Source organism: Vidua chalybeata, chromosome 13 (assembly GCF_026979565.1).
Source record: "Vidua chalybeata isolate OUT-0048 chromosome 13, bVidCha1 merged haplotype, whole genome shotgun sequence".
Lineage (NCBI taxonomy): Eukaryota > Metazoa > Chordata > Aves > Passeriformes > Viduidae > Vidua > Vidua chalybeata.
The window spans coordinates 20,601,160-20,628,091 of record NC_071542.1 but is presented as its reverse complement, the minus strand read 5'-3'; the positions used below and the strand labels follow the sequence as shown (position 1 = coordinate 20,628,091).

Sequence of the window (26,932 nt, the reverse complement as noted above, 5' to 3'; positions counted from 1 at the left end):
TGGGGTTTGGCCACTTATGCGTAACCCCGACGTACCGAGGGATGCAACATCCCTTCGGTGGGGATGGGGCGTGCTGCGGATCGCGGCCACGCTGTGCTCTGGCACTGGGGCGGGATGCAGCAAAGTCCCGACCCCACCGCGGGACCCCGCGCGGGCCCCTCCGCAGCCCCCGCGGGGCCCCACGAGGGGAGCCGGGGCTCTGTCCCGCCCCGGGGCGGAGAGAACCGCGCCCCGGTGTCCGCCCCGTCGTGTCCGCCCACGCCATGGCCGCCCGTTACCTCCGCGCTGCCCCGGCGCTCAGCCGCCTGCCCCGCTGCCCGCCGCCCGCCGCCGGCGCGGGGCAGCGCCGGCACTGTGAGTGGGGACACCTTGGGGGGATGTGGGGGAGACCTCGGCGTTCCGGGGCTGCGCCCGCCGCGAGCCGGGAGTGCTCCGGACCCACGGGGGGGCGGCGGCTCGGATTCTTTTGGGGGGCGGTGTCTGAAATCGGATCCGGACTCACGCGTACTGACGGTCCGGTCCGCGGGCCTTTTGCCGACCCACGCCGGGTTTTGTAGCTAGGTCTGGTCCTGGGGGGTTTGGTCCCGGTTCTACGCGGGGTTTCACAGATGACTTTGGTCCCTGGGGAATTTGGTCCCTGTTCCACGTGGCGTTTTGCGCTCCAGCTCGTACCTGGTCTGAGCCTGGTGTGCGGGGGGGGGTCGCTCAAGGTCTGCGACCAACGCGGGATTTTGCCCCCCCAGGAGGGTTCACTCTTGGTCCTGGTACCACGCAGAGTTTTGTTGCTTATCAATGCTCAGGTCCCACTCAGGGAGGGTCACCTCTGCTGTGGGTACCACGTGTGGTTTTACAGCCTGACCCACAGACAGGTTTGGCACCCAGGGGGGTTTAGTCCTGGTCCAGGAACCACACAGAGATTTGCACCTCGGGTTGTGCCTGAGTCTGGCCCCAGGGGACTGCACCTGCTCCTGGTTCTGGTCCCATCCTTGATCTCACTGAGGCGTTGGAGCCCGGCTTACGCGTGGATCCCACTCTGGGAGGAATGTGTCCCCATCCCCGTGCCCCTCACGTGCTGGTTTTGCACTCTGACCCCTGCTCCAGCAGTGGTGGCCCCAATAACTGGCCCAGACTCCAGCGGGGCTTGCCCCTGACCTGTACCTGTGCCTGAGCCAGGGTGGCACCCACACCTGACTGGGCAGAGCTGTGTGGTCCCGACAGGATGCCCTGGCCCCACACAGGGGTGTGGAGCTGTGGGACCAGGGGTGCACCCCTAACACCCCCCCCGCTCTCCAGATGCCGACAAGCGGATCAAGGTGGCAAACCCGGTGGTGGAGATGGACGGGGACGAGATGACGCGGATCATCTGGGCCTTCATTAAGGAGAAGGTGATGGGGTCCCGCCCCAGGAACGGGCGGGTGTGGAGCTGGGACCTTGTACGGGGAACCGGTGATCCCTGTGCTGCCCTCTGTCTGTCCCTCCCGCCTCTGTCCCTCTGTCTGCAGGAAGCAGGTCGTAAAATCGGCACAACTACCAGAAGGGCTTTTAAGTGAGGCGGTTCTGGGCAGCAGGAGCTGTCTCACGCAGGGAGGCCTGTCCAAGGCAGGGGGGATCGTTCTGGTCAGCAGAACCATCTTGGGCAGGCAGCCAGGCTGGGCCGGGATGGGTGCCAGGGCTGGCCATGCCGTGGTGCTGCTCCCCAGGCACCTCGCACTGTCCCCCCCAATTCTGACACTCTCCTGGCCCCTCAGCTCATCCTGCCCAACGTGGATGTCCAGCTAAAATACTTCGACCTGGGGCTGCCACATCGGGACAAGACGGATGACCAGGTCACCATTGACTCAGCGCTGGCCACGCAGAAGTACAGCGTGGCTGTCAAGTGTGCCACCATCACGCCTGATGAAGCCAGGGTGGAAGGTGGGCAGGGGCAAGGGGCCGAGCTGCCGTCACTGTGGGGGGGTGCTGGCAGCTCTGTGGGGTGCTGAGTCTCCTGTCTGTGCCCCTTGGGGTCAGCAGTGCCTTCCCACTGCCAGCTCAGGTTTCTGGTGGGCTGGGAGCTGCACCGTACTCAGTGCTGTGCCCCCATCCCCACCCTGGGGGCTCAGGGCTGCTGTGGGGACCCCACGGACCTGGGACTGGGGACACAGTGACCTCTGCCCTGTGCCAGCCATGATCTCATGCTGGCTGTCCCTCCCCTTGCAGCAGGGTCTGGCAGCAGCCCGTGGCACAGTGGAGCTGGGTGCTGGGCAGGAGCCACATGCTTCAGAGGGGCTGGGGGGGTCGTTCAGGGGTCCCATCTGCATGCCCCACAGAGTTCAAGCTGAAGAAGATGTGGAAGAGCCCCAATGGCACCATCCGAAACATCCTGGGGGGGACGGTGTTCCGGGAGCCCATCATCTGCAAGAACATTCCTCGTCTGGTGCCCGGCTGGACCAAGCCCATCACCATTGGCCGCCACGCCCACGGTGACCAGGTGAGCCAGCACAGCGCGGCTGGCCAGCAGCTGCCCCAGCCCCTGCCCCAGCCCCGCCTGACGCTCTGCCTGGCCCCCGCAGTACAAAGCCACCGACTTCGTGGTGAACAAGTCCGGGACATTCAAGCTGGTCTTCACGCCAAAGGACGGCAGCGGGCCCAAGGAGTGGGAGGTGTTCAACTTCCCCGGCGGCGGCGTGGGCATGGGCATGTACAACACAGATGAGGTACATGGCATGGGCATGGCCATGGGCACATACAACATGGTACAAGGTACATGCTGTGGGCATGGGCATGTACAACATGGTATGAGGTACATGGTGTGGGCATGGCCATGGCATGTACAACACAGATGAGGTACATGGCATGGGCATGGGCATGTACAACATGGTACAAGGTACATGGTGTGGGCATGGGCATGTCCAACAGGGATGAGGTACACGGTGTGGGCATGGGCATGTACAGCACGGACACAGTGTGGGCGAGGGCATGTACAGCTCAGACGAGGTGGGGCTCGGGGAGCCCCTGCAGGGCAGTGTGCCTTGCCGCCCAGGGGAGGTGCCAGGCTGAGGGACAGGGTCCCACGAGGTCCACGTGCTTCCCTTGCAGTCCATCTCTGGCTTTGCGCACAGCTGCTTCCAGTACGCCATCCAGAAGAAGTGGCCGCTCTACCTGAGCACTAAGAACACCATCCTCAAGGCCTATGACGGGCGCTTCAAGGACATCTTCCAGGAGATCTTTGATAAGTATGGACCTGGGTTGGGGTCTGAGCTGTCCTGGGGGTGCTGGCAGTGAGACCCACGTGGGGTGAGCACGGCTGACCCCTGGCCTGGGCTCCCAGGCACTACAAGACGGAGTTTGACAAGCTGAAGATCTGGTACGAGCACCGGCTCATCGACGACATGGTTGCCCAGATGCTGAAATCCTCCGGCGGCTTTGTCTGGGCCTGCAAGAACTATGACGGGGATGTCCAGTCAGACATCCTGGCCCAAGGTGGAGCAGGGTAGGGTGTGGTGGACTCTGCATCATCACCCCGGGGAGCTGCCCTGACCCCTGTCCCACCGCAGGGTTCGGCTCCCTGGGCTTGATGACCTCTGTCCTGGTGTGTCCGGATGGGAAAACCATTGAGGCCGAGGCCGCCCACGGCACCGTCACCCGCCACTACCGGGAGCACCAGAAGGTGGGCAGAGCCCGTGAGCTGCCTGTGCCAGGCTGCCCACGGCGTGGCGTCCACACCAGGCAGCTGACCGCTCTCTCTGCGCAGGGACGACCCACCAGCACCAACCCCATTGCCAGCATCTTCGCCTGGACACGCGGCCTGGAGCACCGCGGCAAGCTGGACAGCAACCCCGACCTCATCAGGTGAGGATGAGGGTGGGGATCCCCGGCTGAAGGTGCCTGCCAGCAGCTGCTCTGGTCGCAGTCGTGGCAGGGCCCGTGGCACCAGCTGTGCAAACTTTCCCCAAACCTGTCCCCAGGTTTGCGCAGACGCTGGAGAAGGTTTGTGTGGACACAGTGGAGAGCGGGACCATGACGAAGGACCTTGCTGGCTGCATCCACGGCCTCGCCAAGTACGGGTGGCTCTCAGGGCAGAGCAGGGGGGCAGCCACCGGCACTAGGGCAGCGTGGCTGCACGGGTGACCGCGCGGGTGGAGTGACCCTGTGTGGTGGCCACAAGAACGGCATAGTGACCACAAGGACGGGCTGGCCCTGCAGGGCAGCCTCAAGGGTAGGAAAGTGACCAGGAGCTGGCTGTGCACAGTGGCCACGGGTAGCTGCTGGCCTCTCTGGACAGTCCCCAGGGAGTCGGGATGGCTATTCACAACTGATTGGGTTGGGCAGGGGCCACAGCCTGGACCCAGGGCTGCGGTGCCTGTGGGAGGAGGCAGGCAGGGACCCCCAGCAATCCCTGTCTGTCTCTGCAGTGTGAAGCTGAATGAGCACTTTGTGAACACTACCGACTTCCTCGATGCCATCAAGAACAACCTGGACAAGGCTCTGGGCAAGAAATAGGAGACAGCCTCCCCATCTCTGGGATGGATGGGGCTGGGAGGGGCCCAGTGCCCCCTCCCCCAGCTCCCCAGCACAGCTCAGGAACAGTTGAATAATTTTTCTAAAGTTTTTCTTAGGAGTGTTTTTAAAGCCTTTGTAGCAGGGGAGTGTAGGGGTGGGGGGCGTGTGGGGGTGTGTCTGTCCTTCCCTGATTCCTGTACCCCAGAACCGTGTGGTGCCATTAAATACCTCCCCAGCCATGGCACAGCACCTGGCACAGCTTTACACTGCGGGCACGGGGCCAGCTAGAGCCCTCAGCTCAGCCTTGCCAGCCTGGGGGGGCCGTGCACTCCAGCATTTTGGCATTGGCCTGAGGGTAGCACATGGGGGTCCCCAGCCCTGCCGTGCTGAGGAAGGGTCGGGGCAGGCCAAGGCTGTGGCCATCTCCATCCTGCCCCAAGGCTAGCAGGGGTAGTAGGCACACTGCCTTGCGGGGGACTGAGTGGAGCCATGCCCAGAACCAGCCCAGGGCCTTTGGGGATGGGGCAGATGGTGCTCAGCCACTGAGAGAAAGTGCAGGGTGTGTGTGGGGTCAGCACAGGTGTCCCAGACCCTGTGCCCTGGCTGCTCCCCAGGTCCTGATGCCTGCCAGGACCCGAGCCAGCTCTGGGTGCTCCTGGGGGGCAATGCTGTGGGTGCTGTGAGTCCTTTGCCCCGCAGCAGAGAGTGAAGAGCCCAAAGAGTGGTCCCAGACTCAGCACAGCCCCGGCTGCTTCCCTGCCACATCCCTGGGCATGGAGGAGCCAAACCCCCACCTCACAGGCTGCCCCAGCGAGAGCCTTTTCCTCCAGCCCCAGAGCAGCTGGGGGGCAAGGAGGGGGTGCCAGTTCCCAGTTCCTTAGTGGGGGGCTCTGCCCAGGACCCCGCTCTGGCCCTCTGCCCCTCAGAACCCCCTCTCCCCACACAGACCACACAGCTTACACGGGTTTACAAAGCACATTGGTTGAAGGGAACTGAACTCAGTGAAAAGATAAAACCAACCACGCGGCACATCTGAAAAAAATAAATTACTTTCAAAATACCATCATTTGCTGGGGCTGGGCTGGGTTTGCCTCCCCCGGATCCACTGCTGGCTGCAGCTCCAGACCCGGAGCTGTGGGCGCTGACTGCACCCTGAGCTTCTATGAAAATACTCTGTTCTGCATCCCAGGGCGTGACACGGGGAGCCCTGGGGTGAGTGGGAAATGCAAACCCACCTCCTCATGCGGGCAGGGCCTTCTGCCCGTCAGGGGAGCCCTGTGCAGAGAGGGGGGGACCCAGGAGGTAGAATAATTAGTGATGCTCATCATCTTGCTCCACAGCAGCCCCTTCCATCCTTATTCAGTGATCTGCTGGGTCATGCCTCCCCTGCCTGCAGCTTCAAGTCACTGGGTGCAGGGTGCAGGCAGGGGCAGGGGGGCAGCAACAGAGCCAAGGCAGGTCCAGCAAAGTCTTCTGGACATCCCTGTGTTCCCCAAGCCCAGTGGAAGCCATCTCTCCAGCTCTGGGGGGCCTGGCTGTGTGCTGCAGCCCCTCTTAACCCCACCAAGCCCCCACAGACCCACCAGCCTGGGCTACAACATGTTGTAGTAGGCCATCTCCTTCATGGCCTGCTCAGCCAGCGTGTGGTCGTCTGGGGGGTTGCCCACAGCCCCGTAGCCATAAGAGTTCTCCTCCTCGAAGTCATCCATCTCCTGCTGGCCATCCAGCTCGGTGTGATCAGCCCCAGCCAGCTCCATCATGGCATCTAGGAGTCAGCACAGGGACACGCAGTGAAGGACCTGCAGGGAGGGCTGGGGCCAGCAGCTCCCCCCTCCCCGGGTTTGGAGCCCAAAACTCCCCGGGAGCCACAGCCCTGCTCGATCTGGGCTGCTCGTGAGGGTACCCCTTGGGCGAGAAGACGTGAACCTGCCGCAGCCAGCACGGCCAGCCCAGCTCCCAGGGCTACGGGGCAGCCACGCTGCCGCGCCGGGGACCCACCTTGGCTGTCCAGGCTGATGTCCATCACCCCGTGCTTGACCTTCATGTGCCGGCTGAGGTTGCCCTTCAGGTTGAACTTGCTGGAGCAGTAGGGGCACTTGAAGGGCTTGCTGCCGGCGTGCAGGTGCATGTGCCCCAGCAGGTTGTACATGCGGTTGAAGGACTTCCCGCAGACCTGCCGGCAGCAAGGCCACGTTCAGCCCAGGGCTGGCCAAGGCTCTGCGGCGCAGACCTGGCCCCCAGGGTGCCCTGGGGCTCCCACCAAGAGTAACGGGGCTGCTGCCCTGCTGGAGTCCCTCCTGGCTCCTGCCAAGAACAATGGGGCTCCCTCCCTCCTCCCGCGCTGTGTGGGGGGCTTGGGGATGCAGTGTTGGTGCTGCTGGGAGCTCCAGAGCATCCAACACTGGTCAGAGAGAGGCACTGGCTGCCATTCAGCAGCAGCAATGCTCCCATCACAGCTAGGAGCAGATATTCCATGCCCAAGCGAGCAGGGAAGGCATCACAAAGCCGCTTCCATGCCCAAGGGCTCAGCCTGGCCAGATTCCTGGGGGCACAGAAAGCAGGACCCGTGCTCTCACATCCCCAGCCCCACCAGCCCCCGGCCCCACCGGTACCTTGCACTTGAACGGCTTCACCGGAGAGTGCACGATCATGTGGGTCTTGAGCGTCTGCTTCTGCACGAAGGTCTTGAAGCAAATGTGGCACTGGTAGGGCCGGACGCTGGTGTGGATCAGCATGTGCCGCTTCATGTTGGCCTGCAGGGTGAACTCCCGCCCGCACACCTCGCACTTGAACTCCTTCACGCCCTGCCGGGGGGGAGGTGTGGGCCGGGGGAGCTTGGGCAGACCCCCAGGCACCGGGGACACACGGGGGGTGCCAAGAGTGGGGAAGGGACCCCACCCCAAGGGATGGGCTCCTTGTGCTGAGCACAGCACGGGATGTGTCTGAGAGCCCAGCCTGGCCTGAGCCCAGCAACATGCAGGGGCTGTGGCTGGGGGCTGGACAGGCTCTGTGAGTGCAGCTGAGTGCCAGCTCTGCCCTGGGGCTCAGCCCAATTGCTCCCCATTAACGAGCCCAAGGAAAAGGGCAAACACCCACACACAGCCTGCCCAGAGGGGCTGTGACAACCTCCCCCAGGTTACCCTGCAGCAGGTCTGAAACTCCCTCCCTGAGGAAGGGAACCCCCAGAAGGGCAGGGGCTGGGTCCCAGGGACCCCCTCACTGCATGTCAGTGACCCCAGCTAATGCCAGACACGGGTGCTACTGCCCACCTGCACCACCCACCTCCTCCCAAGACCAGGGGCACTGGGACACTCCTCTCCGCCAGCACCCACATCCAGAGCTGGCACATCTCCTCTGGGCACGACGAGGGCAGCACCCCAGAGGACCCTGAGCCCCTACCTTGTGCGTGAGCGAGTGCTGCTTGAGGTGGTGGATCTGGCTGAACTCCATCCCACACTCGGTGCAGACAAAGGGCCGGACGTTCTGGTGCTTCAGCATGTGGTTCTGCAGCTGGCTGCGGTAGTGGAAGGACTTGCTGCACTCCAGGCACTGGTAGAGCGTGGGGCCCTGGTGCGTGGCCAGGTGCCGCTTCAGCTGGGTGAGCGTGGAGAAGTCCAGCCCGCACTCCACGCACACGTGGCAGCGCCCGCTCTCGTGCTTCACCTCGTGCGCCTTCAGCTCGCTGGGGTAGGCGAAGCCGCGGCCGCAGAAGCGGCAGCTGTAGGGCTTGATGTCGGTGTGCAGCAGCATGTGCCGCTTCAGGTGGCTGGTCTGGGTGAAGGCCTTGCTGCACACCCCGCACTTGTGGGGCCGCGTGCCCTGGTGGGTCAGCAGGTGGGTCTGCAGGTGGCTGGGCTGCTTGAACAGCTTGTTGCAGTGCGGGCAGGAGTGGGGCTTGATGCCGTTGTGGCCCAGGATGTGGGTCACCAGGTTGTACTTGGAGGTGTAGGACTTCTCGCACATGCGGCACTGCCAGCGCTTCTGGCGGTCCCCTGCCTCCACCAGGTAGGAGTCATCGATCTGCACGTTGATGTCCAGCCGGTCCAGCTGCGCCTTCCTGCTGTGCTCGCTGGTGCCGCCGGCCGCCTCCAGCTCCCCCGGCTCCTGCCAGCCGCAGCCCTGCTCGCTCTTCACCTGCTCGGGGGATGCCGGCGCAGGGGCCTCCGCCTCACCAGGGGATGGGGCGCCCGCCTCGAAGGTGCCCGCGGTTTGTGGGGCCCCCAAAGCGCCGCCGGCCAGGTCGCCGCCCCTGCGCCGGCGCTCGGTGCCCTCCAGCTCCCGATGCCGGCGCAGGTGCCGCAGGCGTCGGGGCTTCCTGCTGAAGGTGCCCAGGTCGATCATCTTCACGGCACCGCTCTGCCCCGCCGGCTCCTGGCTGGGCTCTGGGGGCTGGGGCGCGTGGCCGTGCTGCCCCTCGCCCTCCTCGTCCCCAGGGACCGACTCGTATGGTGGCTCAGCCTCCACCTCTGCATTCTCACTCTTGACCTTGGGCATCAGCCTCACAGGCGGCCTCTTCCTCCTCCGGGCATGCTTCTCCAGGGAGGAGTCTGCTTCCAGGGCGTCCTCGTCCTGCCCATCCCCAGGCGCCTGCTCCTCGCCCTCGGGCTCCCCGGGCTCCACGGGGGCATTGTCCAGCGGCTCCCCAGCCAGCCCCGGGAAGAAGCCAGTCGGGGTGACGGTGGCCCCGAGCAGCTCATTATCGGACACCAGGCCCAGGACGGCAGCCTGTGCCAGGGACAGCACCACCACGGCGTCCGTCTGCGTCCCGCACTCGCTGAACCGATCCATCTCTGGCCGCCGGCCTACGCTGTCATGGCTGAGGGGGGAGAGACACGGCCCTGAGCCCCTGGCACCCCCACCACAGGCACAGACACCGCAGGGGCTCAGCCCGGCCGTCACCTCCTTCCTCAGCCAACCCCAGACTGAGACGGGTGATGCCAGCGTGGCTCCCCAGCACCACAGAGCCCAGGATGTGGGGACACAGTGCCCCCAGGGGTTCCCACTGTAGGGCTGGGCCAGGAGGGAGGCTGGGATCCGTGCCCACGGTCAGCCTCTCTGGATGGGCTATTAGCACCTGGCTGGGGTTTGGCTGCTTGCATGCCCTCGGGCTCCGACAGTTGGAATCACAAGTGCCCGCACAGTTTGGGAACTGGTCCCAGCTGAGTGTGGCTCTGAGCTCGGGCAGGAGCAGCAGCCGCACAGGGAGCAGGGACGGGCCCAGACCCACCGGGACACAGCCTGCCTGGCAGTGGCCCTGGGCACGGGTAGAGCTGGGCTGCTCAGCCCTGGTGGCTGGCACACTCACCCCGGGGCTCCCAGCACCGCCACGGCACCCTCCCCCAGCCGGGACAGCCAGGATGCGCCTGGAGCTGCTGCTTCCTCCTCCTGAAGGAGTGCTCTCCTAAATACAATTATTCCTGCAGCTACAACAAAGAAATCTTGCGGGGGAGGTAAAACAGGGATAAATTCTGAGCCAGATTCTGTCACAGTCCCAGGAGAACCCCAGAGCATGAGGAGATCGTGGGATGAACCTCCGCTTTGGAGAAGGGAAACCCCACAATGCCTGGGCATCATCCCTGCGGCCAGGTCGGCTGCAGGGACACTGAGCATGGCCGGGGACATCGGCCTCTCCGTGCTGCAGGCGGCTGCCTGCTCCTGCCGGCCCCAGGAGTGTCCCCTCATGCCACTGCCCTGCGCACCCGAGCACCGGCCACAGCACACGGCACGGGATGGGGAAGGGCATGGGATGAAGGGGAAAGTCAAAACCAGTGTGAGAAAAGACAGAGAAGGGGAGCAACTCCAACCACAGGGGCTTAGCTGCCCGCAGACATCTGGGGCACCGGGTCCCTCCTCAGTTCCCTCCCATCTGCTGGGCCACCACGGGGCTGGCACTGGCCACATCACTGGTGGCTCTTGGGCCAGGGTCAGATAGAGCCGGTGAGGGGACCCTGCCCAGGCTGGAGCTGCCAGGGGAAAGGTCTCAGCCAAGCACCCCGTCTGCCCGGGCAGCCCTTGCCCTGCCCGAGCACCCCGCAGAGCCAGCGGGCAGGGAGCAGGGCCGGGGGGGACAGAGCGGAGGGGAGGGGCGGCGGCAGGGAGGAGATGGAGAGGAAGAGGATGGGGGTGGGAGAAGGAGGAGAAGGAAGGGGATGAGGGGAGGACTAGTGCGGAGGCAGCGAAACAAAGCAAGGAGTGGGGGAGGGCGGTGGCGGGAAGAGGAGGAGGGCTGGAGGAAGAAGAGGGATCAGTCAGGGAGGCGGCAGCTGGCGTGCACGAACAGCCCCGGGGCCGTACCCCGCCAGCTGGGACCCCCTCCCCGTGGGGCCCCTGAGCTGCCCCTTGCAGGCACAGGAGAAGGACACGGGAGAGGGGGCCCAGCTGCTCTCCCCACGAGCCCAGCATGGCAGAAAGGTCAGCGCCCCCCAGCACGGTGCTGGGTCTCTGCCCCCCAAAACAAGCCCCACGAGACAAGAACAACGCACCCACACGTTCCCCAGACCAGTACCAGAGAATCTTACAACCACCCCAAACCAGAGGCTTTTAGGGGAAAGTAAATGTGGATTCCTGCTCTGGGCGCTGGGAAAGGGGACGGGCTCCCCCCCTCAGCAGGAAAGCCGAATCCCTGTGCTGCACAAACCTCTCTGCACTTGTCTCCATCGCGCACACGAGCCCCGGCACACGCTGTCGGAGGTTTGCCGTCCGAGGCCCGGGAGCCGCAGCTGCACAAACAGCACACGGGGAAGCAGGAGCAGGGCACAGGCAGCTGTTTCACTTCCCGCTCTCACTTCCCTGTTCGCGCCCCGGGACTTGCCAAGGCAGCTGGAAACACCGTTTCCCAACACACTGGCAAGTGAGGTGGGGTCACGCATTTCAGCTCCCCCAGGAAGCTGCCAGCCCGTCTGTGCTCCGCGGGAGCCGCTGCCAGCCCCGGCCCTGCCCGCAGGACGGTGCCCGGGGCTGGGGCACACGGAGCCCCGGGCGCTGCACACACCCCTGTCCCCAGCAGGGACACGAGCACGTCCGGCTCCTCCTCCTCCTGCCCAGCCCGGACCTCCGGACCTGTGGCTGCCCCCGCAGGCTTTCACCCCACCACGCCCAGGGCCCCCTCCAGTGCTGCTGCTGCTGGGAACCAAAGCCTCTCGCAGCCTGAATAACCTGTCGTTTTCAAGGCCAGCCCTTTGGGCTCGGGTCCCTGGGGCTCATTTCCCGATGCAGACCCTCGCCTGCCCACCCCGGTCCCAGCTGGGGGGGTCACACAGACACGCTGGCAGTGTCCCCTGTGCCAGTGCCGCGTGCCGAGCGCCCGGTCCTCTGCCCCACCTCCCGCCCCGCACCGCACCGCAGGGCGGACGCACCCGGGGCCGGCACATCAGGGCTGCTGTCCCTGATCCTTCGGAGTTGTGAAATTTGGGCTTCTTTCTTCATTTCTCCTCCCACTCCAAGGTTTAGTTTTGGTGCAATCTCTCCTCCCGTCTTTCCCAACACATCTGGGAAGATCCAGGCTCTGCCCTGGCACATCCTGCAGACTCTGCCCTCCCTTGCCCTGGCTGCCCCCCTCAGAGCCTCCACCAGCTCCTCACTCACCACCTGGTCACTTACAGTAGGCTTTTTTCATGGCTTTCACTTCTTTGTGCTATTTTACTTCTATTTTCCTCTCTTGCTCCATGATTAGCTCCCCAAATACTCACTTTTCTCTGGGCCCCTCTGGCAGCAGCATCTGCACAGCAGGTTCTCCACTCCCAGCACATTCCTTGCTGGATTCCCGATTTTCCAGCCAGGCTAAGCACCATGTCTATGGACACGTTTCCCTTCCCTTTGCTGTTTTACCTCCCGGGGTTTCACCCACCTGCCCAATCCTTGTGCCACCCCACCCGGCCCCTCGGCCAGCACCAGCACTCAGGAGATAAGAGCCTGGTAAATCCTCAGTTGAGCAGCAGGGAAACATTACATCTGGTCCACAGTGCACCCGCAGGTGTGCCTGTACCACCTGAGACCCAAAAGGGTCTGAGCTAAAGGAGTGCCCACACCCTCAGAGCCATCCAAGCCCCCAGGAGCAGCTCTGGGGGGGGGGGGGCACAGCCTCTGCTGCCCCATTAGTGACCAACGACCCTTGTTTGCCACCGGGCTCCACTCCCAGCTCCCCTCAGCAGCCCAGGGGCAGCAGCATTCACCAACTCTCACCCAACCATTCCTGCAGGGAAGGGAGGCCCAGGTACCCAAAATCCAGAGGGTTGGGGGGATTGACTGACTTCTCAGCTGTCAGGAGCCCACCTGCTGCCACTGCTCTGGCTCACCTCAGCACCTGAGCAGGTGCCAGAGCCCAGCTGGCACCAGCAGCAGTTGAAGTCACCTGACCCCCTGCACAGGTTCCCAGGCTGCCTGACAAGCCTGGTGCCAGGGGAAAGAGGACATTTAGGACTTGCTCTGGCTATCCCCTTTGCAGGACCTCATTACAGGGCTCTCTGTGGGACCCTTCTGCTCCCCGTGCCTGGGGGTCCTGGGAGGTTCCCTGGGGACAGATGTGGTGGTGCAGACCTTGGGGAAAAGCTCCCAAGGCACAGGATTGAGCCCCAGGACAAAGTGAGACCCTGGGCATTCGGGGTTCTCACTGGGGAAGGGGGTAGTAAAACTGTTCAAGACTTTTTATCAGAAAATGGCTGATAATGGATCTGATATCTGTGAGAAAACCTTTGATTTTATTTTCCTTTCTTTCTCAAAAGCAGCCTTCATTCAAATTTAATAAAGGGCTTTCATCTTGCCTGCAGATTTCACATAAAGCTGCTCAACCCCCCACAATTCCGAACAGAAAAATGTTGTTTTCCTCAAAATCACAACTAAAATTATTCTTAAACCTGACCCAGCATGTCTGTCCTGCACCAGCCCAAGGATTTGGGGTTCACTTTGGCTGCACTGCCTGGCCCTGGCTCTGTGCTGGTGGTGTGTGCCAGGGGCTGACCCACAGAGTGGCTCCACACACCGTGGCAGAACCGAAACTGGCACTTGTTGCCCCAGAACTGACCCTGATACAGAGGAACTGCTGCAAAAACGAGCCAGAGCTCTGAGAAACGGGCAGGAGCCACAGAAAACAAACACCTGTTTAAATTCAGTCGGTGTCTCCACACCAGATACTGTCAAACTACACTTTTAAAGGTAAACTTTTGTTTTAAGGAAAAGTTCTCCAGAAAAAAGAAACCTCCACTGTCAGTGGATCAGAGAGCCACAATCTCCAGCCAGTGACAGACCTGACACCACTGTCACTGAAGTGCTTCTGGGGGCAGGAAGAGCCGTCTTTGGGGGCTTTGGCTTCACAAAACAAAGGGCACAACCCGGGGTTTGCAGAGGGATGTTGATAATGATTTAAATAATAAAAGAAAACCGAGTTGGGGAAAGTGAGGCCCTGGGAGAGACAAGGGCTCATGGAGGAGAGGGTGTTATCAGAGCACATCAAACCCTCCCCAGCCTCTTCAGGGGTACTTCCTCTGAAAACATTCCACGGAACTGGGATATTCTCACTCTGATCACCGTGTCCATCAGTCAGAGGTAAATATTTACCCCTTTGAAAATGTATGGTCATTGGCAAACTCTGACTGGGAGGGAAAAGGGAATGGTTTCGAATAACCAGAGGTTACCAGTGCCGCAGAGCAAAAGTGTGATGGGCACAGAGCTGCCTGGTTCCTCCATTATCTGCCCAGGGACCTGGCATCCAGCACTGGCACCTGGGTCAGGCTAAGGACAGCAGCAGGTGCTGCGGCTGCTCGCTGCAGAGGGATAGAGCTGCCATCCCAAATGCTCTTCCCAGCACACAGGCACCTGTGCTGAGCTCTGACATGTCACTCCTGCTTCCTCTTCTGCTGGAAATCCCCTTTTTCCTCCTCCTGACACTGAGGCTTTATCCCTCTGCTCCTCCATCCCTCCAGCCTCCATCTCTCTTCTCCTCCATCCCTCTGCTCCTCCATCCCTCGCTCCCCACCCCCAGTATCCTGTGCTCCTCCATCCCTCCAGTTGCTCCCTCATTCTTCCCGTTTCCCTGGCAACGCCCATCTCGCGCCGAGATCTGTCCCCTCTCTCCCTCTTATCTTTCTCCTCTCTCTTTCATCTCTCTCCTAATCTCCCTCTCCATTCTGAACCTCTGTCCTTTGCTTCCTTTCTCTCTCTCTCCCATTTCATCTCCTCCAATGCCTCCTCTATCTCAGGGTTACAATTATTTGAATCTCACTTTAAAGAAATTATCTGTTTAATTAACCGCTGGGCCCTGGCCCCGCTCCCGCCCTCCCGCAGCCCACACGGGACCCCTGCCACACCCAAAAGTGCCTCTGGGCCGAGGACAGCAGGGTGACAATGCCCTGCCAGCCTTTCTCCAGCACCTGACAGCCTCTTGTCCCGTCTGGACTTCTCCCAGAGAAGATTGGAGCAGGTGATCCCTGAGGTCCCTCCAAATCCATGGAATCCCATAACACAGCCAGCAGAGAAGTCAGCAGCACCCTCAAATCCTGTGTTACAGCAAAGCAAGGGGAGACTACAATTCATGTGGAAAAGGTGCTTCCTGAAAACCAGAGTCCTGACTGCATCCATTTGGGCATGGGGTAAGGGAAAGGTGGGTGGAAGGCAGGCTGCTCCGGGCTCTGGGAGCCTGGCTCTCACTCGGGGTCGCTTCCACGGGACTCCTGTGCTGTGGCACAGCCAGGAGCCCAGCGGAGCAGGCCCGTGGCCACCAGCACTGTCCCTGCTCTCGGGAGGTCTCTTTAGGGAACTTTGTATGGGCTGAGCCAGAGCAAAGGCTGGAGCCAGCATTCTGCTCTAGCCAGGGGGTGGTCTGTGAGCAGCCAAAGGTGCATCAAAACCACACCAAAACTGCACCAAAGCTGCATCAAAAGTGCACCAAAGCCCCACTGAAGCTGCACCAAAGCCAGCAATGGTTCATGCCCAGAGTGGTGCCCAGGCAGGGAGCATTTTGGAAGGGGATTCTTCTTGGCCCCACCTGCCTTCCCAAGGAGCTCCTGTTGCTGTGCCACAGGGCTCAACATCTCGTCCCTGGCAGAGCAAACTGATCGTGCTGCAGGCCTGATCTTCCAGCCCTTCTGGAGCATGGCACCGGGGCAGCAGGGGAGCGGTGGCAGCGAGCTGAGCTCTCGTGGCACCTGGAGCAGGGATGGGCCCAGCCTCATCTGCTGGGCGAGGGGCTCCCTCAGAGCCACCAGTGGCCTTGTGGGGGTGTGTGAGACCCTTCCCGTCACTCCTCCGGGGACGGGCCTGAGCCTGGCACTTTGTGTCCCTCCGGTCTGAGCGCAGTGACTGAGCACGACCGAGGCACACCTGCACACCTGGCACATCCCACCTGTGCTCACGGGCTCCCTGCGTGAGCCCCCCGTTCCCCTTTGGAACAAACACGGCTCCTGCATTGCCAGCCCCGTGCATGCAGGGATGGGCTGCAGCACAGAGGTCCTGCCTTTAGAGACCACGGTCACGTCATCCCTAAAAATGCTGCTGCTCCTGAGCCCAGAGGCAGGAAGAGCCTTTAAACCAGGTAACTGGCGTGGGGTGAGCTGAGGGAGAGGGGCTGCTGCTGCCTGCACCCCCAGGCAGAGCCCAGCAAGGCAGCACCGAGCCCGGAGCCCCAGGGGTTTGCCAGGGGTTTGGGAGCGGTGGTAAATGGGTTCTGCCAGGAGCAGGGAGGGCCCCCAGCCCTGCTGCTGTCCCAGCCGGGCTTCAAAGGCTCCACACAGAACCCTCGCTCTGCCTTGGAAAACAATTTTTGCTTTTAAATGAAATAAACAGGGAAAGAAAAGACTTTCAAGTTCCTCCTTGCTGTAACGGCTTCTCCCCGGCACAGTCCCTTTCCTCTCCGAAAATAGCCGAGCTATTCAAAAGAGATGCGAGAAGAAAAAAAGGAACTGAATAGAGGAAAAGGGAAAGAAAAAAATGGAGCCCCAAGGGGGTGGAGAAAAACAGAATGAAAAGACAGCAAAAGTAAAGAAAAGGGATGAAAAATAAAGGAGGGGGAAGAGAGAGACAGACAGAGGAGCTTTGAAAAGAAAGAATGCTGCCAGCCTGAATACAGGGAGCAGGAAAAAAGGGCCCTGAAAAGAAAGAGCCGGCTGGAATGACCTCTCATTCAGGGCTGTGCCAATCACCGCCGCGATGGAAATCCTTTCTTCTTCCCTGCATTCTCTCTCTTTCCAGCGGGGGCAGAGGGAAGAGGAAGAAAGGGGAGCTAATTCTCAGCATAGCAGAAAATAAATCTGCTCTTTGCGAAGACCCTGAAAGGCGCCGAGGCGCTGACAAACCCGTTCCCAGCACTCACACCCGCAGATGGGGACAGAAAGGAAAAGGGACTCAGCAATGGCACTACCCTCACCACCTCACTGCTCCTGTGGAAAATGAAGGAGCAAACACCCCAAGCAAACAAACAAACCTGTAGGAACAAGTGTGAATTCAGGCCAACCCCCAGAGCCCTGCAGGGAAAGATCAGGGATGGCTGTGGCAGAGGCAAACGCAGGGGCCTGGTGCTGTGCTGGGTCCTGCAGGGAGCAGAGGGCAAAGGGTGGGTGCAGCCCCTTTTACCCTGCAAGTCCCAAACCTGCCAGCACCCAGCCTTGCCTGGAATGACCCAACAGGGCTCTGCCCGGAGCTGTGAGTCCCAGCACAGCTGTGAGTCCCAGCACTCGTGTGTGGAGACGGACCAAAGTGCCCAAACAGCCCAAAATGAACCAAGGTGCAAGGGGAGAGCAGTGCTGTGATGTGGGACAAAGGGAGGTGACACCCAGAGGGAGGAAAACACTGGAGGTGGAGCCCACCAGGACAGCAGCTCCTCTGGGACACAGGCAACAGGCACCCTGGTGTCCTACAGAGACCCATGTGATGCCATCCGACCCCAAAGCAGCCCGGGGCTGAGGGTGAGAGGAATGTCCTGAGCCCGTGTGGCACCACTCCTGCTGGACACAGCTCCTGCTTAGCACCCCCAGGCCTGGGGTTAATCATGAACTGCTGCGGCTTCGGGGCAGAGCCTTAAATGTGGCCAGAGGTCCGAGGAGACAACACACAGGCAGGAGTTCAGGGATCCTGGTGTGACCCAGCTGGCTGTAAAAGGGGAAAACCAACCCAAAACGGTACAAATGGGAGATGCCTGTCACCCCAAAGGGAACAGACTGCCTGGTGGGATGTGAAAGAGCTGCTCGGGTGCAAGGCAAGATCCCCACAGGGGGAAGGCTCTCACTTAAGGGTGTTACTTTCAAGAGCACTGCTGCCCTTATGCTTGGAGCAATTTTAGCCCAGTTTTGATACCGCCATGTGTGGAGCCCATCCATTCTGCAGGAGGGTGGCTCCTGGGCCTGGCTGTCCCTGTGTCCCCAGGCTCTGTCCTGTGCTGCACTGCGAGGACAGAGAAGTGGAAGGGCTGGCCCAGATCCACTCATGGCACCAGCCATGTCCAGCCAGAGCTGAGGGCAGCGAGGAGGGCCAGCAGCCCAGAGCACACGTGACTGTGCTGACAGGCTCAGCACCCCCTGAGCCCTGCACCCCCTGAGCCCTGCACCCCTCACTGCCCACCCCCAGCCCCGAGGCCAACAGGGAGCCTCAGCACGGCCCAGCACAGGCACAAACAGCTCCCCACTGCTCTCCTAAAGCTTATCCCAGGCAGGAGGCGAGGGCTCCCGCGGGGCTGGGGCTGCCCGCTGCCCAGGGGATGTTGTGCCCCCCGAGCCGGGCATCGCTGAGCTCTGCCACCGTCCCCGTGTCTGCTGTCCCCGCTGCAGGGCTGGGCAATGGGTTAATCATCGCTGAGGGGTTCCAATTTGAGCGTGATAATTAATGCTCAGCCGGGTAATCCTCCACGTGTGTGCCTGCTGGAGGGCTGCGCTGGGGAAGGCGAGGGGCTGCAGGGCAGGGGACACTTCGTGCTGGGTCAGCTCCAGATTCTGAGCCTGCTCTGCCTTGGAGAAACCGGCCCTGTGTGCCACAGCCCCCGGGACATCCCTGAGCAGCACCGGCAGCTGCGGTCTACCTCAGCGATGGGGAAGGTCCCAGTGAGTGAGGCACAGCTGAGCCTGCATGGGGGACACCGACCTGCAGCTCTGTGGCTCAGGAATCACCCCTGGCACAAGGGGTGGCTGCGGAGCTCAGCCCACACGGCCCAGTCCCAAACACGGGGAGTGCCATTCCCACAGACCCGGGGTGAACGCAGGGGAGGGAACCAGAGCTTTCCACCATGGCAGGAAGAGCTAGGGGCAGGAACTGGGAGCACTGGGCCCCCTTCCACCCACACCAGGCTCTGGACCAGGCCACCTGGGAGTGTCCCACTCCCAGTTTTCCAACAACAAGGCTCTTTGACGTGTCACACCACTACAGGAACAAACCCAGCTGCACAGCTGCCAGTACCACTTCTACTTTCAGATCCCCAAGGTGGGAAACATCTTGGATCCTTTTCTGCACAGCTGAGCAGGTCAGGGATGAGTGTTTGGGGGGCTGGGTTGGGCAGATGGAGCAGGAGGCACCGGACAAAGGTCCCTGCTGGTGGCAGTTCACGAATTCCCAGCTCAGGAGTGACCCGAGCCAGGTGTGGAAGACACATGTCCCCATATGGCCCAAAGCCAGCTGTGCCTGCTGCCCCCACAGCAGCAGCCTGTCTGCATGGCCAATGCCTTTGAGACCCACAGCAGCAGAGGACTCGGCTGCTTCTCCTGGGGGAAGGCAGAGGTGTCTGGTCTGGGGATGCCACGCTGGCTGCACGCTGCTGCCAGGTCACAGGGCCAGGGTGAAACGCAATTCCTGCTTACTGCACGTGTGCTTGTGTGTGTCATCATGCTGTGAAAGCTCCTGCAGTGCTCCTGACTCTGGGCAGAGGCCAGGATGCTACACAAAAATACACATATTTATCTTTGGAAAAGCAGTTGAAAGAACGGGGTCTGGCAGTGCTGTCCGGAGTGTGTCACTGCTGGGACAGGTGACACGGACACACCCCGGGAGCTCGCTGGGAGCAACGCCCAGGGCCCGCAGCTCGTGGCTGTCCCTGAAAACGGAGCCAACGCTGGGTGAACCAGGCCTGGGAGCTGCTGGGGGCACTGGGGATGGGTCACCTGCCTGGCACGCAGTGCTCGGACAGGGAGATGCAGTGGGCAAATCCTGCTCGTGAGCGGGAGGCTGGGGATATTTGCACCATTTGCTCATCCTAATTAACATTTCCCAAGGTCTCAGTGTGGCTGGGCTGCCTCTGCCTTGGTTCTGGCAGCTCTGGCTCGCCCTGGGGTCTATACCACTTGCCCTCCCTGTTCTCATCCCAATCTACACAACCCCTGTACTTCGTGCCCTTCCTTCTCACAGCTAGAAAGTCCCATAAACACACACAATACTCAGCTGTTGAAATAATTTCCTTCTCAGTGTCCCTTGTTGATGATCACAAAGCCAAACCAAGCCACTGGAGCCCCAATAAATCTGGGCTAGCTCTCGGCAGGCGGTGGCCCAGCCAGGCCCTGCTGGTGGCCATGCACGGTGGCCAGGGCAGGTGGGGATGGATGGGAAGGGACTCAGCAGAGACTCAGCGCTCGCGTGGGGGAGCCTCCTCCAGCTCTACCTACGGCTCTGCCTCTGGGAAAGCACATCTTCTCCAGAGGGCACTCCTGGCCCGAGGTCAGAGCTCCTCTGAGGGGCATGAGCTCCCATGAGCTGGTGCCCCCTCAGCCATGGGCACATGTGAGCCGGGGCTGGAATCACGGAATCATGGAATCACCAGGGCTGAAAACCCCCCTGAGATCGCGGAGTCCAACCGTTCCCCAGCACTGCCAAGGCCACCATTAAAACGTGTGCCCAGGTGCCACGTCCACGCAGCATTTGAACACTTGTAGGGCTGGTGACTTTGTGCACAGCAAGCACAGAATGGCCACGGCAAGGACAAACGGATGGCTCCGGAGCAAAGCCGAGGGCAGAGCCAGGAGGGCAGGTCAGTCTGTGCCTGGCAAGGGTGACTCTCAGCCAGCTCAATAAACGAACAAAGAATTGACTGCCATGGAGCAGGGAGGTGTTTGGGTTGGGAGTTTAAGATGCCTACATTTTGGATGGCAGAGGGGTCAGGATTCAGAGTAGAAAGTCCTTTGTGAGGAAGGAGACCCTCACAATCCCTGTGGATTGACTGGGAAGCTTCCAGAAAGCTCCCTGGAACATCCATCCTAACCACAAAAACAATTCTTCCCAACAGCAGCCACCAGCCAGCCTGGTCCTCAGCATCCCTGATCCACCTGGCCAGTCCGGGATGTCCCTGATCCCCCTGGTCATGTGCAGCATCTCTTGGGGAGGTTGGGATGAGCAGGCCAGGCTGCCCTGAGGCTTCTGTGATCTCAAAGGTCCTGTCAAACCAAAATGATTCCATGGTTCCAAGGAGAAGTTCTCCCTTCAGAGCAGCCCATCATGGGTTGGACAAAGGGAAACCTCCCGCCTCTGTTCTCCAGCTTGCTCCTGGATCCCAGTCCTGAGCCCAGAGGAACTGGCAGCCACCCAGTCCCCACTTTAACCCCCGAGCCAGGGGCTGGTGCTGCGGGACATGGGGAGGGCCCAGGGATGGTGGGTGTGGGAACAGACCAGAGGTGAGAGAAGGGAAAATCAGCCAGGAGCACACCAGGATTAAAACTTGAATGCAAAAGAAGGGGAGAGACAGAGCTGGTTAAACCGGGATAACATGGTGAGGGACAGGGTGCCAGGAGAGAGGCAGAGAGGGGAGAATGGCCTGACACCACAGAGAATGGGCATGAGACAATGCTGCTGCTGAGAAACAGGAAAGATAAATTTAGAGGCAGTGGTGAGCACTCTTCCTCTGGAAGCTCTGCCTGTCCTTCCTCCCTCTCTTCTCCTTGTCCAGGTCACCCCCGGCACGGGCAGGACTCGGGCTCCAGCCTGGCGTGGCTCTGATGGCCGGGGGCCAGTCCCAGCTGTGCCCAGGGAGGGACCCTGGCCCTGCTGTGGGACTGAGGGGACAGCGAGGGCTCCGTGCAGAGCATGAGCACCCCTCACCCCCTCACCATCCCATCCCGGCGCCGCCCGTGGCTCCCACCCGCAGTCCCCAGGAAATTCCTGTTCTGCAGCTCCAAGCTCAGCACGTCGGGGTGTGCACTGCCCAGGCACGAAGGCAGGTCCCCACGGACGAGAAGTGGAAGTGAAACAATGAGCACGGCTGTGTGCTGCTTCCTCCTCCCTGCCCTCTCTTCCTCCTCCCTGCCCTCTCTTCCTCCTCCCTGCCCTCTCTTCCCGAGCGGACGCGCTGCCCGGCACGGCCCGGCTGGGTTTGCTCTCTGCCAAACCCTGCCTGTGCCAGTGCTGCAGAGGAGACGGCTGCAGGAAGACCTTAGGGCTCCTTCCAGTGCCTAAAGGGGCTCCAAGAGAGCTGGAGAGGGACTTTGGACAAGGACCTGGAGTGCCAGCAAGAACGGCATGAGACTGACAGAGGGCAGGGAATTGTCACAGGGTGCTCAGGAAAGCTGTGGCTGTCCCATCCCTGCTCCAGTTGGATGGGGCTTGGAGCAACCTGGTGTCGAATCTCCAGGGCCTCAAGATGTACCCTGTCCTACCAGACCTCCCTGCCTCTCCAGCCATGGTGTTCCCCAGCACCCCATTGTCCCTGGGTCATCCCTGGAGCCAATCTGGAGAAGATTAATGTGAACTTTCTCCAAGTTTGTCTTTGCTCTGCACAGCAGAGCACCAGACACTGGTCACTTTTCCTTTAACTAAAATCTGTGACACTTTGCACTGAACTTTGTCCAAACACTCTGAGGACCAGGAGGTGACAGCACAGGGACACTGCAGAGCTGCCCACGGGTGCTGACATACTGTTCCTACTAATTTTCACTAGAAATACTCAACTGTCACTCAAACAGCTGCAAGGAAAGGCCAGGAAAAGTCAAAAACGTGTTTCTCCCTTTAATTTAAAGTTTGGGGAAGAAAGTTTATCATCACTTGTTCCCTCCGGGGGGAGAGCCCTGTTCCTCAGCTGAAGCTGCAGCCAGGCGAGCAGAGCAGCCTCCCGTGTCCAAACACAGACCCCAAATACACAAACACAGACCTTCCTCCACAGCTCGGCAGGAGCACCTCCTTCCCGACTGACATTTCCCGACATTTCACTGTGTTCTGGGCAGAAACTGGGACTGAGGGAAAGCCATGCTGGGCACGGGCTGTGCCAGGTCTTCTCCCACACCAGCCCCACTGCGACTTGCCACGGTGCGGGAGGAGGAGGAGGAGGGTGTGCACGGGGCTGAGGAGAAAATGTGGGACAGAGGAACAAAGGGAGAACACTTGTCACTGATCATGGTCTCTGTCCCCAAGGCCAAGCCCTTTGGGAAGCCCCATGACTCATCCTGAGGACTCTAGCCACAGGCAGCACACAGGATGGGACTGGGCACCGCTGGCACATCCCATCCCGGCCCTCCTGCAGCATTCTTCCAGCCCCACATGTGCCCTGAACAGGCACTTGGGGCATTCCAGGAGCTGCCACCTGAGCCAGAGACGTGATGGGGCTTGGGAAACCAAATCTGGGAGCGGGTGGCAGAGGGCAAGAACCCCGGCAGGAAGCCCCCTTGACACAAGGCTACCCCTCATCCCCCCGCTGGCTCTGGCCCGGCAGCCCCCAGGGACATTCCCAGAGACTGGGCCGAGCTGGAGCTGACTTTTCCACCAGGAATAACTGTAAAATACAGGAGTGCCAGCAGCCTCTCTCTCACAGGTTGTGGTGCTGGCACGTTCCTGGCAGTACAAACCCACTGCTTTGTAGATTCCCCAGTATTCCCAGCCAGGGAGCAAAGCCCGACAGTGCCTGTGCTCCTCCCTCTCCACACCGCGATTCCCAAACTAGTTGATAAATTAAAACGGCCCAATAAAACCACTCTCTTGGGGATTAAACCAAGCCCAAAATGCCAACGTGATGAGCTGTGACCCACACCACCAGAGATGCTCCGCTCCCACTGCTGCAGGGACCCACGTCTGACCCTACGAGTCACCCCCAGCGTTGGTGGGAATGTGTCCTGGGGTGCAGCAGAGCCTCAGCTCCTGTTTCCCGTTCTGGAGGGACACAGTGTGACCCATAAAGAGGGCACTGACGCAGAGCTGCCTGCAGGAGAGGAGCTGGGCCCAGGCGAAGGGGACGTGCTCGTTCCACGGCAGCTTCTGCAGGAGGATATTGTCCCCCAGGCTGGCAGCAGGGCACGCTCACAGCCCGGCCAGCTGCCCCAGCTGCTGCTCCCCACGGCCAGCCAGGGACCCTGGGACCCCCAGGGAGAACACTGAGGCTGCTGCCTCCCAGTGACCTCTCGGGGTCCCCTGAGAGCCAAGCCTGCAGTCTGCCTCCAACCCAGGATGAATTTGTTTAATCCTGTGGCCAGCCTGGACAGCCACAGGACCCAGCTGCGCCGTGGGGGAACCACCTGGACCCACAGCTCGGTGGGGCCAGTTCAAACCTGGGCTACGGAAGTGGCCAAGGCAAGCCTGGGAGCACGGTGTGGGGAACAGAGTGTGGCACGGGACACAGGACCGTGGTGTGGGGCACAGGAGCGGGCTGTGGGATGTGGGGGGCTGATGGAGCTGCAGGATCTGGACCTGGGGCGGGGTCAGGCTCTGGGCTGCCCCTATTCCCCTGGTCACCCTTCTCTTCCTGCACAGCTGCCCACAAGAAAAATCCTAGCGCCTGACTAATTAGTTAATTAGAACTACTTCATCCATTACACCCTGTTATGACCAGAGCTGTGGAGGGCTTTCACACGGCTCCCCGTGGTCCCTCGCTTGGGCGCACAACTCAAAGCCCCCCAGTCCCCACGGAGCCCCCACGGAGCCCCGGGAGGTCCCACACCGGGACGTGCCGGGGCGTTCCGGCTCTGAAGGTGAAGCGGGAGCCGCCCGCTGTGGGACCGGCCCACAGAGCCGCCCCCGCTGCCTCTCGCTCCCCGGAGCCCTCTGCCGCCGCGAACATGGGGGGCCCCAGCCGGGACCCCTCCCGCTGGCCGCCCGCAAGCACCAGGAAACTCCCGAAACTTCGGGCGCGGGGAGCGGAGCCACGGCGCGGCCCGACCCCCGACCCCCGAGCATCCCTCCCACGCGGGGTCCCTCCCCGCGCTGCGCCCCCCGCCCGCAACAGGTCACGGCCCCCGCCCCGCGCCCTCCCCGCAACTCTCCCGGCCGGGAAAGTTTGCGCGCGGCCGCGGGGGAAAGTTCTCGGGGGGTTCGTGGGGAGGGGAGGCCCCGGGCACCGAGCCGGGACCCCCGGTCCGCCCCGCTCCTCCCGGTCCCTCCCGCCGCCATCGCTCCCGTCTCGCTCTCGCGGGGCAGGGAGGCGGCGACATCGCGGTGTCCCCGCTGTTGTACCCCCCGTGGGAAGCGGCGGGGGGGGGTGGGTGGGCTTTAGGGGCACGGGGGGGGGCCCGGTGGGGACTCACCGGCGGCTCCACGGGGCGGCGGCGGCGGCGGCTCCGGGCCCGGCGCTGGGTGCGCAGGAAGGAAGAAGGAGGGAATGAGGCAGGGCTGACGTGAAGGGATGCAAAGCAGCTCCTCCTAACTCGCCCGCCCTTCATCTTCCTCCCCCTCCTCAACTTGCCCGACCACCGCGAACCGCCTCCCCCCCCCCCCTTCAGCAGCACCTTCCACCGGAGCCGGGGCCGCCCTCGGTGCCAGTTTGGGGGGCTCAGAGGTGGGGGGACTGGGGGTGGGAGTGGTCCCTGTGCCTGCACTGTCCCTGCGTTACGTCCCCTCCAGCAGCACAGGGGTCATTTTCTACCTCAGCCTTCATTCTGGGGCTGTGACCGCGCGGAGCGATGCCGAGGAGGGGATGACCTTCCCGAGAGCCCCGTGTCCAGCTGGGCATCGCTGTCCTCCTCACGGGGGTGGGAAAGGTCATGTGCACCCCAAAAAGCTAGCAGGGATCGATGGCAAGGACATGCCCAGAAATGGGATGAGAGGAATTAGGGATGATACAGGAATTGGAGGCGTCTGGCGGGGATGCTGTTCACCCGACACAAAGAGGCGGAGGGAAAGGCCACGGCAGGGCGGGACGAGGTGGCCAGAGGAGAGGGTGAGGTGGGATGTGGTATGGGAAAGGGAGCAGGTGACCCAGAAGTTGGAGGGTTTGGGAAAGGGGGTGCTCTTGGCTCCCCCAGGAAGGCAGAGGGAGAGGCTGAGCTGCGTGGGGATGTGGAGGCAGGAGGCCGCTGCTCCCCAAAGGGAGGGATGGGCGTGAGATGCGACCTGGGAGGGAGAGAGGGTGGCGACAGCCAAGGATCTGCGGGCTGCGGGCTTTGGCTTCCATCGTGAGGAGGAGGAAGAGGAAGAGGAGGGTCTCCTCCCCACAGAAGAAGGAGCATGCGGAGGCAGCCGTGACTCGGCTGGAGTGTCGGGAGATTCTCATCTCCATGGAAGCAGGTGGCGCCGGCCAGACTAATCGCAGTAGAGTTAGCCTCCACACGCAGCCCTTTGTCTGGGCTCACTTCTGCTTTTCTTTTTTTTTGTTTTTTTCTTTGTTTTGGTTTGGGTTTTTTTGTGTTCGTGGTGAAAACTGAGCTCCCTGCTGTGTCCCCGCTGCCACTGCCGGTGCTCACGTCCCCCGTCACGTCCTGCCGCTGCCCAGCCCGGAGCCGGCGGTCCCCGGAGCGCCGCTTCCCTCGCCACATGCCCGGCCGGGCTCGCCCCGCGCGCGGCCTGGGAGCGGCCCTGCCGCACAAGCACCGGCCGACACTGGCGGGGCGCGGGGCCGTTCGCTGCTCGGGACTCCCGGCGCTGCCCCGCCGGCGGCTGTGCCTGCAGCTGGCACCCGGCGGGGCACGGAGCGGGCACGGGGACGGGCACCGGGCAGGACTCGGCTGGGACACGGGGCGGGGAACAAAGCAGGGCACAGAGCGGGGATCCAGCGGGGCGCGGAGCGGGGCGCACGGTGTGGGCCGGGGCGGGAGCGGGGCGGGAGCGGAGCGGGAGCGGAGCGGGAGCGGGGCGGCCCCGGCACCGCCGGCTGTCAGCGGGCCGCTGCCCGTCCGCTCCAGCCAATCAGGACGCGGATTCAGAAGGACGCGGCCAGCTCAGCCAACCAGAACGCGGATTCAAGAGGATGCGGCCACCCCAGCCAATCAGGACGCGGATTCATGAGGCGGCTGCCTCAGCCAATCAGAAGGCGGAGGCCCGCGGCCGCAGCCGCCTCAGCCAATCAGCGCGCGCGGAGTGCTGCGCCGGCCGCCGTGGCTCTCCCGTTCCCTCTCCCGTTCCTCCCGGCCCCGCGGCGCGCACTGACCCTGCTCTCCCTGCCCTCCGTGTCCCCCGCCGTGCCCGGCGCTCCCGAGGAGCCGTGTCCGTGCCCTCCGGGTAAGGGCCCGTGGCTAGCGCCCGGTGCCACGCGGGATTGCCCCGCCCTGTTCTCACACTCCGCAGCGCACGGCGTTATGGCGGGCCCTGGCCGGTGTGTGCCCGCGCTGCGGGGAAGCGGGACCGGGCAGTGGCCGGTGAG

General features: G+C 62.2%; 2 protein-coding genes across 5 annotated transcripts; one reads left to right on the top strand and one right to left on the bottom strand.

Moving 5' to 3' along the window:
• Window positions 1-233: 233 nt before the first annotated feature.
• IDH2 (isocitrate dehydrogenase (NADP(+)) 2) lies at window positions 234-4,592 on the top strand. Its single transcript, XM_053954298.1, has 11 exons — window positions 234-354; window positions 1,294-1,385; window positions 1,749-1,914; window positions 2,310-2,470; window positions 2,553-2,696; window positions 3,079-3,215; window positions 3,311-3,462; window positions 3,537-3,649; window positions 3,734-3,831; window positions 3,948-4,040; window positions 4,395-4,592. The coding sequence occupies exons 1-11, from the start codon at window positions 264-266 to the stop codon at window positions 4,480-4,482; spliced, it is 1,335 nt and encodes a 444-aa protein (XP_053810273.1). The 5' UTR covers window positions 234-263; the 3' UTR covers window positions 4,483-4,592.
• An 855-nt stretch (window positions 4,593-5,447) lies between these two features.
• ZNF710 (zinc finger protein 710) lies at window positions 5,448-26,791 on the bottom strand. Of its 4 annotated transcripts, XM_053954296.1 has the most exons (7): window positions 26,720-26,791; window positions 24,882-24,926; window positions 22,523-22,711; window positions 7,882-9,298; window positions 7,095-7,286; window positions 6,481-6,655; window positions 5,448-6,247 (listed from the first exon to the last, which is right to left on the bottom strand). In XM_053954296.1, the coding sequence occupies exons 3-7, from the start codon at window positions 22,564-22,566 to the stop codon at window positions 6,075-6,077; spliced, it is 2,001 nt and encodes a 666-aa protein (XP_053810271.1). In that variant the 5' UTR covers window positions 22,567-22,711; window positions 24,882-24,926; window positions 26,720-26,791; the 3' UTR covers window positions 5,448-6,074. The 4 variants fall into 4 exon arrangements, with proteins under 4 accessions (XP_053810271.1, XP_053810272.1, XP_053810270.1 ...); XM_053954297.1 differs by lacking the exon at window positions 22,523-22,711; XM_053954295.1 differs by lacking the exons at window positions 22,523-22,711; window positions 24,882-24,926 and having other exon boundaries at window positions 26,720-26,764.
• Between the last annotated feature and the right edge of the window lie 141 nt (window positions 26,792-26,932).

Bases quoted from the DNA above. Each gene is read 5' to 3' on its own strand.
- IDH2 (XM_053954298.1), top strand. From the start codon at position 264: ATGGCCGCCCGTTACCTCCGCGCTGCCCCGGCGCTCAGCCGCCTGCCC. The intron at 1,915-2,309 runs GTGGGCAGGGGC...CATGCCCCACAG, and splicing joins TGATGAAGCCAGGGTGGAAG to AGTTCAAGCTGAAGAAGATG. The intron at 3,216-3,310 runs GTATGGACCTGG...CTGGGCTCCCAG, and splicing joins TTCCAGGAGATCTTTGATAA to GCACTACAAGACGGAGTTTG.
- ZNF710 (XM_053954296.1), bottom strand. From the start codon at position 22,566: ATGTCAGTCGGGAAGGAGGTGCTCCTGCCGAGCTGTGGAGGAAG. The intron at 9,299-22,522 runs GTCTGTGTTTGT...CTCCCCCCTCAG, and splicing joins CTGCCGAGCTGTGGAGGAAG to CCATGACAGCGTAGGCCGGC. The intron at 6,248-6,480 runs GTGGGTCCCCGG...GCTGACTCCTAG, and splicing joins CATCAGCCTGGACAGCCAAG to ATGCCATGATGGAGCTGGCT.